At 28.0% G+C, this 13,852-nt stretch overlaps 1 protein-coding gene across 3 annotated transcripts in view; it reads right to left on the bottom strand.

Moving 5' to 3' along the window:
* Positions 1 to 13,852, bottom strand: part of Wdr81 (WD repeat domain 81) — a 107,870-nt gene that overhangs the window by 66,934 nt on the left and 27,084 nt on the right. For 2 of the 3 annotated variants that reach the window (XM_016052860.4, XM_043048186.3), the window contains exons 5-8: positions 12,238 to 12,680; positions 6,634 to 6,849; positions 6,376 to 6,519; positions 2,031 to 2,234 (exon numbers count right to left, since the gene is read on the bottom strand). In XM_016052860.4, the coding sequence (XP_015908346.3) occupies positions 2,031 to 2,234; positions 6,376 to 6,519; positions 6,634 to 6,849; positions 12,238 to 12,680 (1,007 nt within the window). The remainder of the gene's footprint in view (positions 1 to 2,030; positions 2,235 to 6,375; positions 6,520 to 6,633; positions 6,850 to 12,237; positions 12,681 to 13,852) is intronic. The other variant, XM_071187794.2, reaches the window with a different exon arrangement.

Consider the following 13,852-nt stretch of genomic DNA (forward strand, 5'->3'; position numbering starts at 1 on the left):
CAAATTTTTGTTTGCTCAATTAAATAAAATTTAAACTCATTTGTGCTTACTTAAATCTTTTGGTTTCAGAATTTTCTCATTAGAATGCTCCCACCCTGAAACTACCTCTAGAGAGATTTCATTTAAGAGATTTGTCCATTTCATTTCATCATTCCCTTTATCAGCACACAGCCTTACTCCTTTGCCCTGGAAGGGGCACTATCAGCTTTGATGGTCCTTTTAAGAGACCATAGAAAACTATTTATTTTTTTACAGATAAGAGCTTTTTGATTCACTGATTCTGAAATTTTTTATAAACGAATACAAAATTTTAATTAACATCCTTCTTTTTAACTCACTGGATAAAATTAAATTTCCCCAAATATAAAGTTGCATTTTAGAGCTTCTTTTGTTCAAATTTTGAAATCATTTTTTAAAAATATTGTACATGAATAATTTTATATCATTTTAAAAAGAAGAAAAACTATTTTCCTAGTTTTTCCATTTTTAAATTCCTTCAAAATTTTAAAAATAAATAAAAGAAAGAAATAAGCTTTATTTGATAAGAAAAATATAATTTGAACTCTCAGTAGTACCCTACATCATAGGGAATGTCTCAATATTAATTTAAATATTTTTCTGTTGAAAAAAAAAACTTTTTTGAAAATTTCGCAAAAATTATAAGAAATTCGTTTTTTTTTCTTTCAAAATAAGAAAATACAAATGAACGATAAATTATAAAGATGCCAAATATTTTTATGCCTTTGTTTTAAACAATAAATCCAATCCATACTAAAAAAGAATAAAATTTACAAAAAACATCAAGTACAAGAATTACTAGACTTAATTATAAATTATATATTTTTATTTTATTTCTTCCTAGGTTTAATCTTAGTTATAATATATCATGATGTATGTCAGGTACAGAGAAAAAGGTAGGTACTATATTATTTTACAATATTACTGCACTAACTACTAACTCATAATCTATTTTAAAAAATTTAGTTCTGCCCCTCTATGTTTTTAAGAATAATATAGTCATGAAATATTCAGTAGATGTATGCATCATTTCTTTTAATTTGATTTTTTATCTTAAAAAGAAATATTTGCCCCCTTCTTCCATTTCCTTACAAACATACAACTTTTAGGAATTAAGGTGTCAATACTTTTACTTTAAAGGGCAACTTGCATCATAGAGCAAATTAATTAAAAATAACAACTATGATATATCTAAGCAATATAATGTAAAACTTTTTTTTGACATCATGAATGAAAAGTGAGCTTAAATAAACATTTTCAAAAAAGTTTAAATCTCCTGTCTCATAGGATTATGATGCACGCAGTTTAAAGTAAAGGTTAAAATTCATACTAAAAATAAATTTAAAAATAATATTTAAATATTAAAAAATGGAATTTTGGAAGAAAAAAAAAAGTAATGTAATATGTTGATCAAACATAAAAAGTAACATAATATGTTAACAAAATGCTGATCACATGAAAAATGTTGATCACAATTCAAAGTCTCCAAGTCTTAACTAAAATTGTATCATTTTCACTGTTTGAGTTGTTAGTGCTTACAAAACCAGATTTCCTGCAATAGTATATAAGGATATTTAGGTTACCCTTTTAAAATTAATAACCCAACAACAGAAAATTTTTTGAAGTCATGGTTGAAAAATTTTCTAAAATGCTTTATGTTGAAAAAGTTAATATAAATTTGTTTAATTTTTTATTGGTGACAAAACGGTTTAAATATCGGTAAAAATTTTATTTCTATTTTTATGAAGTTGAATCTTTTTTCCTATTTGATTTTTCTGTTTTTTGAAAAAATGAGTAACTAACAATTTAAAAAACAAATATTTGTGGTCAAAATTAGTACTTTCACATTATTTATTTTAATTTTTACCTGAAAAACTTATATATATGGATAATGACTAGTCTAGAAGTTACAAAAGCTACTTAAAAATTGCAGTACAGAAAATGAATAGAATTTTCAACACTCCAAAAACATAAATTCATTTGTTTAAAAGAGAAACATAAAGAATATATACTTTATAACCAAAAGTTAAATCAATCCAGTGATGAAGCCGTTCAGAGACATGAGAACTTTCTAAAGCATTTCTATGCTTTGCCACAAAATCTTCTGGACTATCACACCACCATGGAATACCAAGATCATTTAAGTCTGAATGAATAGAATAAAAAATCATAGGATCAGAAAAAAATTCCGGAATACATTCATCTGGTGTCCATTCCTGTGAAAGAATAAAAAGTTTGAATGAGAAACTTTATTGCAGTGGAAAGTTATCAGTGACTATAAACATGTAATTTTTATTTGATCCCATAATAGAGAAGATTAATTCTTAATGATACATATAGTTAAAGTGTCTACCAACAGGTCAGTAAGTCAACATTTACAATTTCCTTAACTGTAATAAGCATCAAGAGTTTATTTACTCAAAATAAATCTAAATATAAAATTGATCACACATTTATGATGTCATTTATGGCATCAAAACTACCAATATATGTGTTTTATTCTAAGTTTACTGGCATAATTTTTTTACAGATTTTTGTATCTCTTATGTAAATCTTAAAGAAAGTGTGCCCACGACTCTAAAAAACAAAAACAAAAAAAAATGTTTGTTAAAAGGTTATTTTTAGACAGATATAAAAATTTACTTTTTTCTACCGTCCTTTCTTTATCAATGATTACTATATTCAAAGGGTTTTCGACTATCCACCTATCATTATTTTGTTTAATATTCCAACCTGATTTAACTAATTAAATAAGAAATAAAATACACAGTTTTGTTGCTTCATTATTATTACAAAATGTGAAAAACACAGGAGAGTGCTATTTTAAAAATTACTGAGAAGGAGGGTTTGATTCTATGAAACACAGTAATTCGATGTTGTAAATCTGATTATCAAAAACAAGTGGATAATTTATTTATTTTTATAATTTTACATTTTCCTCAAAAAATGTATGTAACTTCAAAATCTTTATTTCTTTAAAAATATTATGCTTCTTTTAAAAATTTAGTCTCCTAAACAGATGTTTTTTTAATAAAATTCCATGAATGACCTATAAACAACACCCTCTCCTTTTCATCAAGCAACATGGGTAATATTTAATTGGGAAAGGGCAAATAAAAATAAGCAAGCAATTTGCTTTTGAAAAAAAAAATTTTTATACATAAAATGACAAAAGTTTCTTTAAATTATAATTTGAAATATTTAACTTAAATTACGGTTACAAATAAATGAAATTTGTCACACATTTTTATTAGTTTTTTTTTCTTAATTTATTTAATAAAGTTGAGATATCAAACAAAAACTCAAAGTTTGATGAACCATTGTTTAAATTTTTAAAATAACAGCTACAAGAAAAGAAGTAGTTTACATTTTATATTTACTTTCAATGAAGTTAATTATTGGAATAACTTTTATTTGATAAATGATTTGTAACAGAAAATCTGAAAATGCTGTATGTTATAGAAATGTCCATGCTATGATGCAAAAATAGATTAATTGTCCTCTAATCAATTATTGGTGTTTTTAAGGTTGCTAATGGCAACAATGCATTTCTTCCCTTAGTTCATTGAAGATCTATTGATCATTGAAAATGAGGTCTATAATATCATTTAAATTTTATGAAAGTACAGCCTTTTAGTGTAGATAAAAGTTATAATTTGATAGCTTTTGGCAATTATTTGATAAATTGAAGCAAGGTTGATAAACAGGTAAGTCGAGAAACGCTCAAGTATTGGGTTGCTCAGAAAGAAATTTTTTTATGTAAATGAAAGGTGATTTTCGTATAGTGAATAAATATTTTGCCAACATTCTGACAGTACTAGTATGATTCTAAGCACACATAATATTTATTCCTTGCTGTTAAAAAACTGATCCAGGTGATATTTAATTTCCTTATTTGAAGTAAAGGTTTAATCGTCTAAAAAATTTTGCAGGCACTCGAACATTACTGTAGACAAGCCATTTCTTGTTCCCGGTGATGATACATTTAAAAAATGGATGATTTTCTTCATGTTTGAGAAACAAAATTCAGGTGTCAATACGACGGCAAAAATTTCTTTCCAAGAGAACATGAAAAACCCATATGCCAAGCATTGAGATAAATCTATAGGCTTTTCAAATCATCATGAACAGTTAATTTCAAAAAATGTAATCTTTCAGCGATCTTACATGTTGTTATTCGCTAGTTTGCATCAATTAAACTCTTTTATTGTGCCGTCATCAGCTTAAACTGGAGAGGGCATCTTCCTGCATCTTAATCAAAATTTTGCCAAATTAAAATATCACAAACTAGTTTCGGCACTGGCATACTGTCATTAAATTTTATCCATATATATTAGATAATTTTTTTCGTTTTCAAACAGTATTTTTTCCTTTTAGATAGTAAAAAATTAAAATATACAGAAAATTTTGCTTTTTATTTTCCATACTTGAAAGGGCAACAACTAAAAACTACTGTGTCGAATAGGTCAAACTTTCTCACAAGCAAGAGTTGCTATATCAGCTGTCAAAATATATAATGATTATGTGACTTAGGTGTAAAGTTGTTGTGGAAAAACATAATTAAGTCCCCTGTTCAGTGTCTGATTTATCAAAAGGCCTGAAAGGCCCAAGCCATGGGCCTCATACTAATGGCCACCCTAAATGTCACAAATAATTCCTTTTTGTGTTTTTTCTTAAGAATTGTCTATTAAAGTTATGATTTAACACAAAATTGAAATAAATATAAGCTCAAATTTACTAATACATTGTAATTTACTTGTGTTACAAATAATTTAAAAACACTTCCTAATTAAACATCATGTAAATTTAGTTTAAAGTAACAACCAGGAGGTTCCTGACCATTCTGTGTCTAGGGCCCCCACTTTTCTAGATCAAGCCTGCTCCTGTTAGGAAAAAACAAAATTGATTTCCAACAACCTAATAAAATCTGTTTTGATATTCCTATTGTTTCAATACTTTATAATAACTGATTATCTAAGCTGACATCACGACTATATATCTTGCCATACCTCACTTTAAGCTCTATTGACATGCAGGGTTTTAATTTTTGATGCCTGACACCTCAAAAATTAATACAAAGTAGAGATTTTAAAATATTGGCTAACATTTCATTAAATAAATTTTTTGACAGCCAGCCTTGATATTTCCTAAGGATCACATAGACTCCTCCACTTAAGTCCAAAGGTACAAAACTCAGATAGCAAAGGCATTGTTTTGGGAGGACAGTGGTCATTTCCAATCCTAAGTTGTAAGAATTTAAGAAAAGAAAAAAAGCTCCTATTTAAGTCATTTTTAGCCCCGTCTGCCACCTTCCTAAAAATACATTTAAGTTAGCCATTCTCCAACCTGACAAGGTCTGAAATAATGCCTCACCTAGCTAACTCATCATAGCAGCATACTATAGTTTTATATATCATGCAAATCATTGTTTTGGAACAAGTTTGAAAGGTAACTAAGATCTGAGGGTACACTATTTAGTTTATATTTTAAGGATACATTTTGTAACAATAATTACAATAAAATTTTTTTGATTTCAATATTGTATTTCTTATTAAATATAAATTATTGTATTTCTTCAGGTTACTAATTTATGATATTAAATCATATTCTAAATTTCAAAGTGTAATCAAAACAAACTGTACCACACAGTAATTGCTGGCTGTAGTTGTTTAAACAAGTTTTTAAACTCAATGCAAAAAGATAAGTGTAACGTCAAAATCATAATACTGAACTATCATCACCTAAGCAAAAAGAATTACACAACTTTTTCTTCAAATACAATACTATAGGTTTTCTTAAAAAAAAAGTAACTAAAAACTACATTAATCTATGTACAATATATTTAAACAAAAGTAATCTTAATTAAAAAAAAGTATTTTATATGAACAACAATTAAATCTAGCAAAGAATTTGAATAAATTGTAAAACAAATTATTTGGACGAACCTATAATCTAATTTGATAGAATTTAAAAAAAAAAAACTCAACTATTTTACAAAGGAATTTTTGCTTAGAAAATTTATTACAATGTTGCTGTTAGATTTATTATGATGATAATACATGTATACTTACTTCAAACCTCATTAGCCACTTACGACAAAAGTGAATTCTAAGAATGGTTATTTTCCAGATTGGTTATAAGATTTTTCCAGGATTTGAAAAAAAGAAATTTTCCTGACTTAATCAAAAATAAATGTTTCCGGTAATTCTAGATCTTTCTTGACCAGTGAGAATTTTGTTTTAGTATTATGTAAGATATAAATAATAAAGCAAACTACTAGTGAAATAAAATAAGACACATATAAAAAAGTTATAGTCCATAACATTAATACATTAACATTAATAAAAACTACTATACTTGAAGACGTTCAATTGAAATTGGGTATTCAGCTGGTACCCATTTTGGACGCACATGTTGACACAAAAAAGATTTTGGCATCCTTCTTGCTTTATACACATAGTATGTAATATCAGCTAAAACATCTGAAGTGTGATGTGGAACCTAAAAATATTTTGAAACAATATTTTAATAAAAATAAATATGCAATCGATTTTAACAAACGGCAATAGTAAAAGAATTAACATGCCAGCAACTGATTACTATAGAGGCACTTACTGTAACAGCAGTGTCTTGTAGAACACTGTTACTTGATAATGTTGAACGACTAGCTTCAATAGCCGATTCATAGATTAAATCTAACTGTTTGTCTCCCTTGTTTAATCTAAACTTTGATTTTGTAAGATCTCTCCAGCCTCCATCAGGAACAGAAAAATCCATAATCCATGGCATGACATAATGACATTTAGGATTATTCATCTGTCTTCCAGCAAGCTGCAAAGATTAAAAATCATATAAAAGTCATAGATTTGTATGTAGATTAACTGATCTACTTTCAACTAAAAACTTTAATGAACCAAAGTGGGTGCATAATTTTTTTTCATTTATGCAAGCACTCCATCTTTCAGAATAACAGGCTATAATATTGAATCATGCACCAATCCCTATTTTTTTTTAACAAATCCAGTAATATTTTAACCAACTATGTAACAAAAGTAATTAGCATAGCACTGCATTCCATATAGAATGTAGCAATAAAATAAAACCCCTTTTTTCCCCTAAAGAAATGTTATTTCCTTCATTTATTAGTATTAAACTCTAACACTTTAACATAGGTATCAAACTGTATAAGTCACACTAAAACATTTTACAGCTGAATGATTGGTTAATGAATGAAGGAGATTACAAATCAATATTTTACTAGTTAAAGTTAGCTGCTTTAATTTTGCATATAAAAATCATTGCAGTTAAAAAAAATGTTGATTTCCAGAATTTATTAATAAATGTAGATTAATAAAATGATGTACCCATATAATTTGAATATTTCAACCATTTGACAGCTTACTGTACTGTTATCTGCAATAAAGAAATATATCAAACATTTACTAAAGGGTTCTTTTGAACCAATGATTTTGTAATTGTAACCACTACCTATCAGTTTCTTTTTCATCGAAACAAAAAGATTTTTTTATCTTTACTGTCAGCAAATTTGCCTTTTTTAAAATTTATTCTTTCTTGCTTATGATTTATGACACTTAGTGTACACTTCCAACAAAACAATTCATTTTTAAACACTGCTCCAGGTTCTAAAATGTCTCTAAACACTTTTTTTTATTTAAATGTATAAAAGTTACATTGGCTGAACTAGGTAAAAATAAATAAATAAAATGTTTGGTATAAATTTAAACAACAAAACTTTCAGATTTTTCAGCATATCTAATTAATAAGTGCATGCTTTATCATTTTCTTTTAGAAAATAAGTTAATATTTTTTGAGGGAAGAGGGTTAATGTGATACAATCACAAAAAAAAAAAAAAAAAAAAAAAACTCACACCTCCAGCATTGTGCATATTGACTAGATTAACTTAATTTTATAACAGTTTTAATCTTTGAAAAGGTAACGTTGAAGTAAAGATAAAAGAAAAGCAATTTTTAAACTGCAGAAAATGTTGAATAATTTAGTTTTACACGGTTTTTTTATGCCTTATATTTTACTTTACTCAGTTTTCTCATTTACCATGATTATGGAACGAAATATCACTGCAATTAACTGTGCTATTTAAAGCTTTAATTATCAGTGACTCACACCACTTATAAACGTTTTCCAGTAATAATCATGAATATTTTCAGTAGTTTTATAATAATACATTTTGACAAATCTAATACTTTTTTTCAAAATACTGCACAATAATATATACTAGAAAAAAAAGACATAAAAATAGGACTCTTAAATTTATATTTTGTATCTAAAATAATTAAAAAAAAAAATATTGCTCAACTACTCAAATTACACAGTTAGGAAAAAGTACAAATAAGCAGTATTTTCACATTTCCTCGAATTGATAAGGCATAGATATTCTTATTGATATGAGTCTTTAAGTTTTTGACAGCACTTTCATTTGCTACATAATTAATGTTGATTTTTACATATTTTTAGAAATTAATAATATATAACCTCGATTCAATAACATACAACAAATAATGATTACACCATTTCAATAATGTAAAATGTTTTTTATTAAAGCCAGCAAACAAATTTCAAAAAAATTAAAAATTCACAAAATAAAAATAATCACAACACAAAATCCACGAAATAAAACATGTTTACGCTTAAAATATGCTTTTCAGTTTTTTCTTCTGTTGATAAAAGAATCTATTTGTGTGTTTACCACTTGTCAAAAAGATACAACGCACAGACTGCATTTGACTAAATAGTTTGAAGTAACCTGTAAATCATTCTTCTTTCAAAGCCATAGCAACAATAAAATAAAGGTAATAAGAGTGAATGTGCTTGCATGGCTCATTTATGTTTTCTGTTGTGGGATATTGTAAATTCTCGAAAGTGGATTAAAAAAGCTTTACATAATTTTTTTAAAATTAAGATTTCTTTTAAATTAGAAGGAATTAGAAAAACAGCAACCTTATTATTATTTTTTTTTCATTTTAAAATTGTACAGTAACAGTAATAAAATTATTGGAGAGATAAAAATTAGTTCATAGTAAGAGTTAATATTGTGTTATGGAGAATCCATAGTAATTGGTCCATTATTTGTAAAAAAAAGTAGAGGAAAACAGTCACATAGTTAAAGTCATATATAAAGAGATTGTGAAACACTTGCAATGCTTCCACATACCTTCTACTGCGTTGAACAGATTATTGTATATGATAGCTTAGTCTAATAATATTAATAGTTCAGAATTAATAATACTTTTGAACTCAATGAGAACTTTCTTTTAATGAGAGCAGCAATTTATAATACTCTTCCCCACAAATGAATTAATAGATATAATATTAAGGTAATGAAAATTGAAAACTTCTAAATTTCAGTTAACTTTTCATAATTTTTTTAGTAATATATAAAAAAATTCTAGTTAACTAAATTCTGACATTGATGTCCTTCATTATAAGTAAACAATATGGATTCTTTAACGTTCTGATTTTTTATAAGTAAATAATTTTCGAAAAATTACAGTTGCAATAATTTCAGTTACAAGTGAGTTTTCTAATTTGTCGAATTATGGATAATCAGGTTGTCATTTTAAGAGGCAAAATTTCAAAAATTTGATACAATTAAGTACATAATGCTGTTTTTCAACTTGAATGCAACTAAAAGTTATATTTTAAAGCTAAATTTTATAATTCATTAATTTTTTTAAACAGAAAAGTTTTCAATTTATAATTATTATTTGCTTTGAGTACAAGATCTAAAATTTTCCTCAGCTTTTTTTGAAGAATTAACCACTATTTCAAGAGTTCATCTCGTGATTAATTGTCCAAATTATGTAATTTACACTTTTATACAATCAGTATCGGTTATATGGTCAGCTCATGGGTCCAGAATATTATGACCATATAAGCGGTGTGACCATATATGCGATAACCAAATATATATATTTATATATAGTATAGTTAATATGGCGTGAATATATTCTGGAATCAGAATGTATTTTTTAAACAAATAATTCAACTTTCAAAAACGTTTAAAAATTAATTATTAAGGTGCATAATAAGAAAAAATGCAAAAATAATTCTTTATACTTTTAGAAAAATTTAATTCTTTACCTTAGCATATGTACAAGTTCAAAAAAAAATATTCCAATAAGCTTGTCTGTTTCTTCTTCCTGGCTGTTAAAACAACTTTTTCTAAGTCTCTGATAGTTTTTAAATGTTCATCTGCTGCATCTGAATTTGCAAAAAAACACCTTAAGTCATCTATAACCTTAAGAGCATCAGCTGTTGATACAGACTTTTTATTGCATTCAGTATCATCCTCAGCGTCACTTCCTTCAGCATTCAGATTTAAGACATTAGATACAATGCCTTACACAGTTACTTCGCAATTAGTGAGGACATCAACGTCTATTTGGGAATACAAATTTACGTCCCGGAATTGCATAGCCTCGGTTTCGAAGATTTTCTGCCAATTCAGCTAATGGAAGATCTTCTTAAGGGTCCTCTAATGATACCAAAGAGTCTGGAGAACTGTGGAACCCCGCGTGACGGATACAATTTTCAATAGTTTTCGACGACACCATGTTCCAGCTTTGGTCAATATAGAACAGTGCGTTCAAAACTGAAACGTGAAATTTCTCTTTTTTTTGTCTATGGCGGTGATCATATCCCGTAGAAGAAGTTTTCTATACATAGACTTGAAGCTTTGAATTATGCCTTGATCTAGAGGCTGCAACACACATGTGCTGTTTGGAGACAAAAATACGAGCTCAATCTATTTCAAGCCCTCAACAAGACAGTGAGAAGTGCAGTTATCAGCAATCAATGCAACTTTTCTGTTTTTCTTTGAAAAATGTAGGTCCCACCTTCTGAGAGTTTTTTCCCAGATCGTTTGGGTCATCCATGCTTTGGAATTGGCATCGTACAAAAGGGGCAAAGATTTACAATTTTTCATGCATCTCAATTTCAGAAATTTTCCAATCACCAAAGGAATAATTTTCTCCGAACCATCCATGTTTGCAGATAACAAAACTGTTAAGCGTTCCTTACTTTTCTTTCCGCCTATACGTTTTTCTCCCTTGAAGCAAAGGGTTCTGTCTGGTAAGATCCCATAGAAAAGTCCACATTCATCGACGTTGAACACGTTAGCAGGTTCATATCTTTCATGAATATCTCGCAACACTACGTCTTTCCATTCTTTTAAAGAACTGTTGTTAAAATCAGCAGCTTCTCCGCACAATTTCTTAAAGAATAGGTTATTTCTTGCATTGAATCGCTGTATCCAGCTGCTGCATTTTTCAACAAAGCAACAAAATTTGATTCTCCAAGTTCTTTAGCTATTTCTAAAGCTTTTTCTTTTAGAATATTCCAGGATATAGGAGCATTTTGTGATCGTGCATATTTGATCCATGACAGAAGAGCCTTCTCCACATTCTCATAAGGTGACACATGCTGAGGTTTTCTTTCTCGGTCGCTAATTGAAACAACTAGAGAGCTACGTTTGGCTACTAAAACGTTGTTTAAAGTTGTTTGCGGTATAGAATTTTCTTTGGCAAAAGTAGCTTTTGAAAGGTTAGACTTTTTAAACTTTTCAACCAATTCCTTTTTTTCCGATATTGTTAAATTCTTTCCTTTCGAAGCCATAATGAAAGCATGGATACATTATTCGTTCAGTAATCCAATAAAAATGTTCTTTTTCTGAACTTCAACTCCTTTTCAAGCTCTGAGAGATAACTTCAAATGATCAAAAGACCTTTTGCCTTTGGGCGGGGAAAAGAATGCGAGTGGTCAAATGAGGAGAGGGTAAGGTCATCAATGAATGCAAAAGAGAAAAGAGGGTAGGGTGACGAATTAGAGGGGGAAATTCCAGTTCTCTCCGGGGGTCGAAGGAAAATGTTTACCTTCAGGTAATTTTTCTTGGTTTCCTGTCTAAAGAAATGTCTTAAAATGTATCTTTTTTCAAAAGAAAAAAAAAAGGAAACTGACCATATAACCGGTAACTCAAAAAATAGGATGACCATATAAGCGGTGAGCTTTAACACGTGTTTCCCATTAAGTTAGACGGGACTTTAGAAAATTGATCATATAAGCGGGGTGACCTTATAAGAGGGTGACCATATAGGCCGTACTGACTGTAATTTTTTTACAAATTTTATGCATCAAAAATATACAGCAATAAGAAATACAGCAAATTATTAGTTTAAACTCACCATGTTTAAAAACATTAGATAATCAAAGTTGCTAATATTGCCACTCATCCAACCATGAACTAGAGAAGTTAAGGTAACTTCGCTTTTTTTATCTTTATAACTAAACTTTTTGTCACTTTGAACTTTTAAGGAACTATTAGCATGATTAGATTCTTCAATAGGAAGAAACAATTTTGGTGCTACTTTAATCCACATATTTTCTTTCACTTTTATTGTAGACAAGGTAATAGGTCCCAAAAATACACCGGAATCATGCGCAGAACATAAAGCTTGTAACAATTGATAGACTACAAATAAAGGTTGAACAGTTGATCCACCAAGTATGTGAGGACTGAAAAGTGAAATATCATTCAAAGAACAGTTGATTTGTTCACATAACAGAAGAGCATAATTAGCAGTTTCCACTACACAAAAGGCTTGCAAAAAGTTAGCTTGGCTTGTCTCTGCAACAAATTTATTTTGTATTACTTTTTTGCCACCTTTTTTATACATTTATAAAACTGTAGTTATGAATGTATGATGCATCAGAAAAATAAATTGCATATTAACACATTTGCACAGTTAAAATAAACTATAATAACAGTTAATATCTAAAATCTGTGATACATTGAACCTTTAAAATATCAAGATTATGATGAAATGAAAAAAAAGTTGACAAGAATATTACTACAAAAAGCAACTAAAAAAATGACTATATTAGTTTCAAGAAAATGAGATATACTGGCATCAGGTACACACTTAATTAAATTTCAATGCATAAATATATTATTTTTCCAAACACATTAGGAGGGCAAAATTTCATATACAAATAGTAAAATATTAGAGTTTAAAAATTGAATTTCCTGTATCATTTGAAATCAGTTTGTAGATAAAACACTAAAAAATGAACAATCAGTTCACTTAAAATTAAGATACATTACAGCTCTACAGTTTGTATCAGTAATTTGTATGCAAGAAAATATTTTAAGTGTAAGAACAATTTTTAAACAATTTATCGAGAAAATTTTGGATTTATTATCAGAGATTGCCAAATGCATGGCTGAAAGAAGCGTAGGCCCAAGGCACCATATACAAAGAAAGGTGACAAAATGTGCTTATTTACTACATAAAAAGTTATATGTGCATAAAAAATCAAAATGGATATTTTTCATATACCATTGAATACTTTTCGATAGGATTTTTGGATTTCTTTTTATAACAAAATCTTCTTTCATAACTTAACAAAAGAATAATGCTTTCTTAACTTGTGGTTAATATAGAAGGAGCAAAAGATTCCAAGTAGTTGCAGCTGCTAAATAAAATTCTACTTATTTTATTTATGTCTTATTTACTTGTTCTCATCAACACTGTTATGTCACCTTCAAGAGAAATACAATAATTTCTGTTATTTATTACATCAATATTTAGTTTCTAACAGTTCCTCCTGTCAAAGTGAATCAATCCCTTCAACATTTGTGATGGAAGGATTTTTCAGCAAACCCAACACCTACAATTTCAAAATATCTTCAAGTAATTTTTTCATGTCTAATTAATTCAAGATTGTTGAAGTGGCTACTGAATCGGACAATATCCTCTGGATTAACTTTTACTTTTATCAATGATAATTCAAGAATTT

Source organism: Parasteatoda tepidariorum, chromosome 11 (assembly GCF_982258835.1).
Source record: "Parasteatoda tepidariorum strain Cologne lab strain chromosome 11, Ptep-v5.0, whole genome shotgun sequence".
NCBI lineage: Eukaryota > Metazoa > Arthropoda > Arachnida > Araneae > Theridiidae > Parasteatoda > Parasteatoda tepidariorum.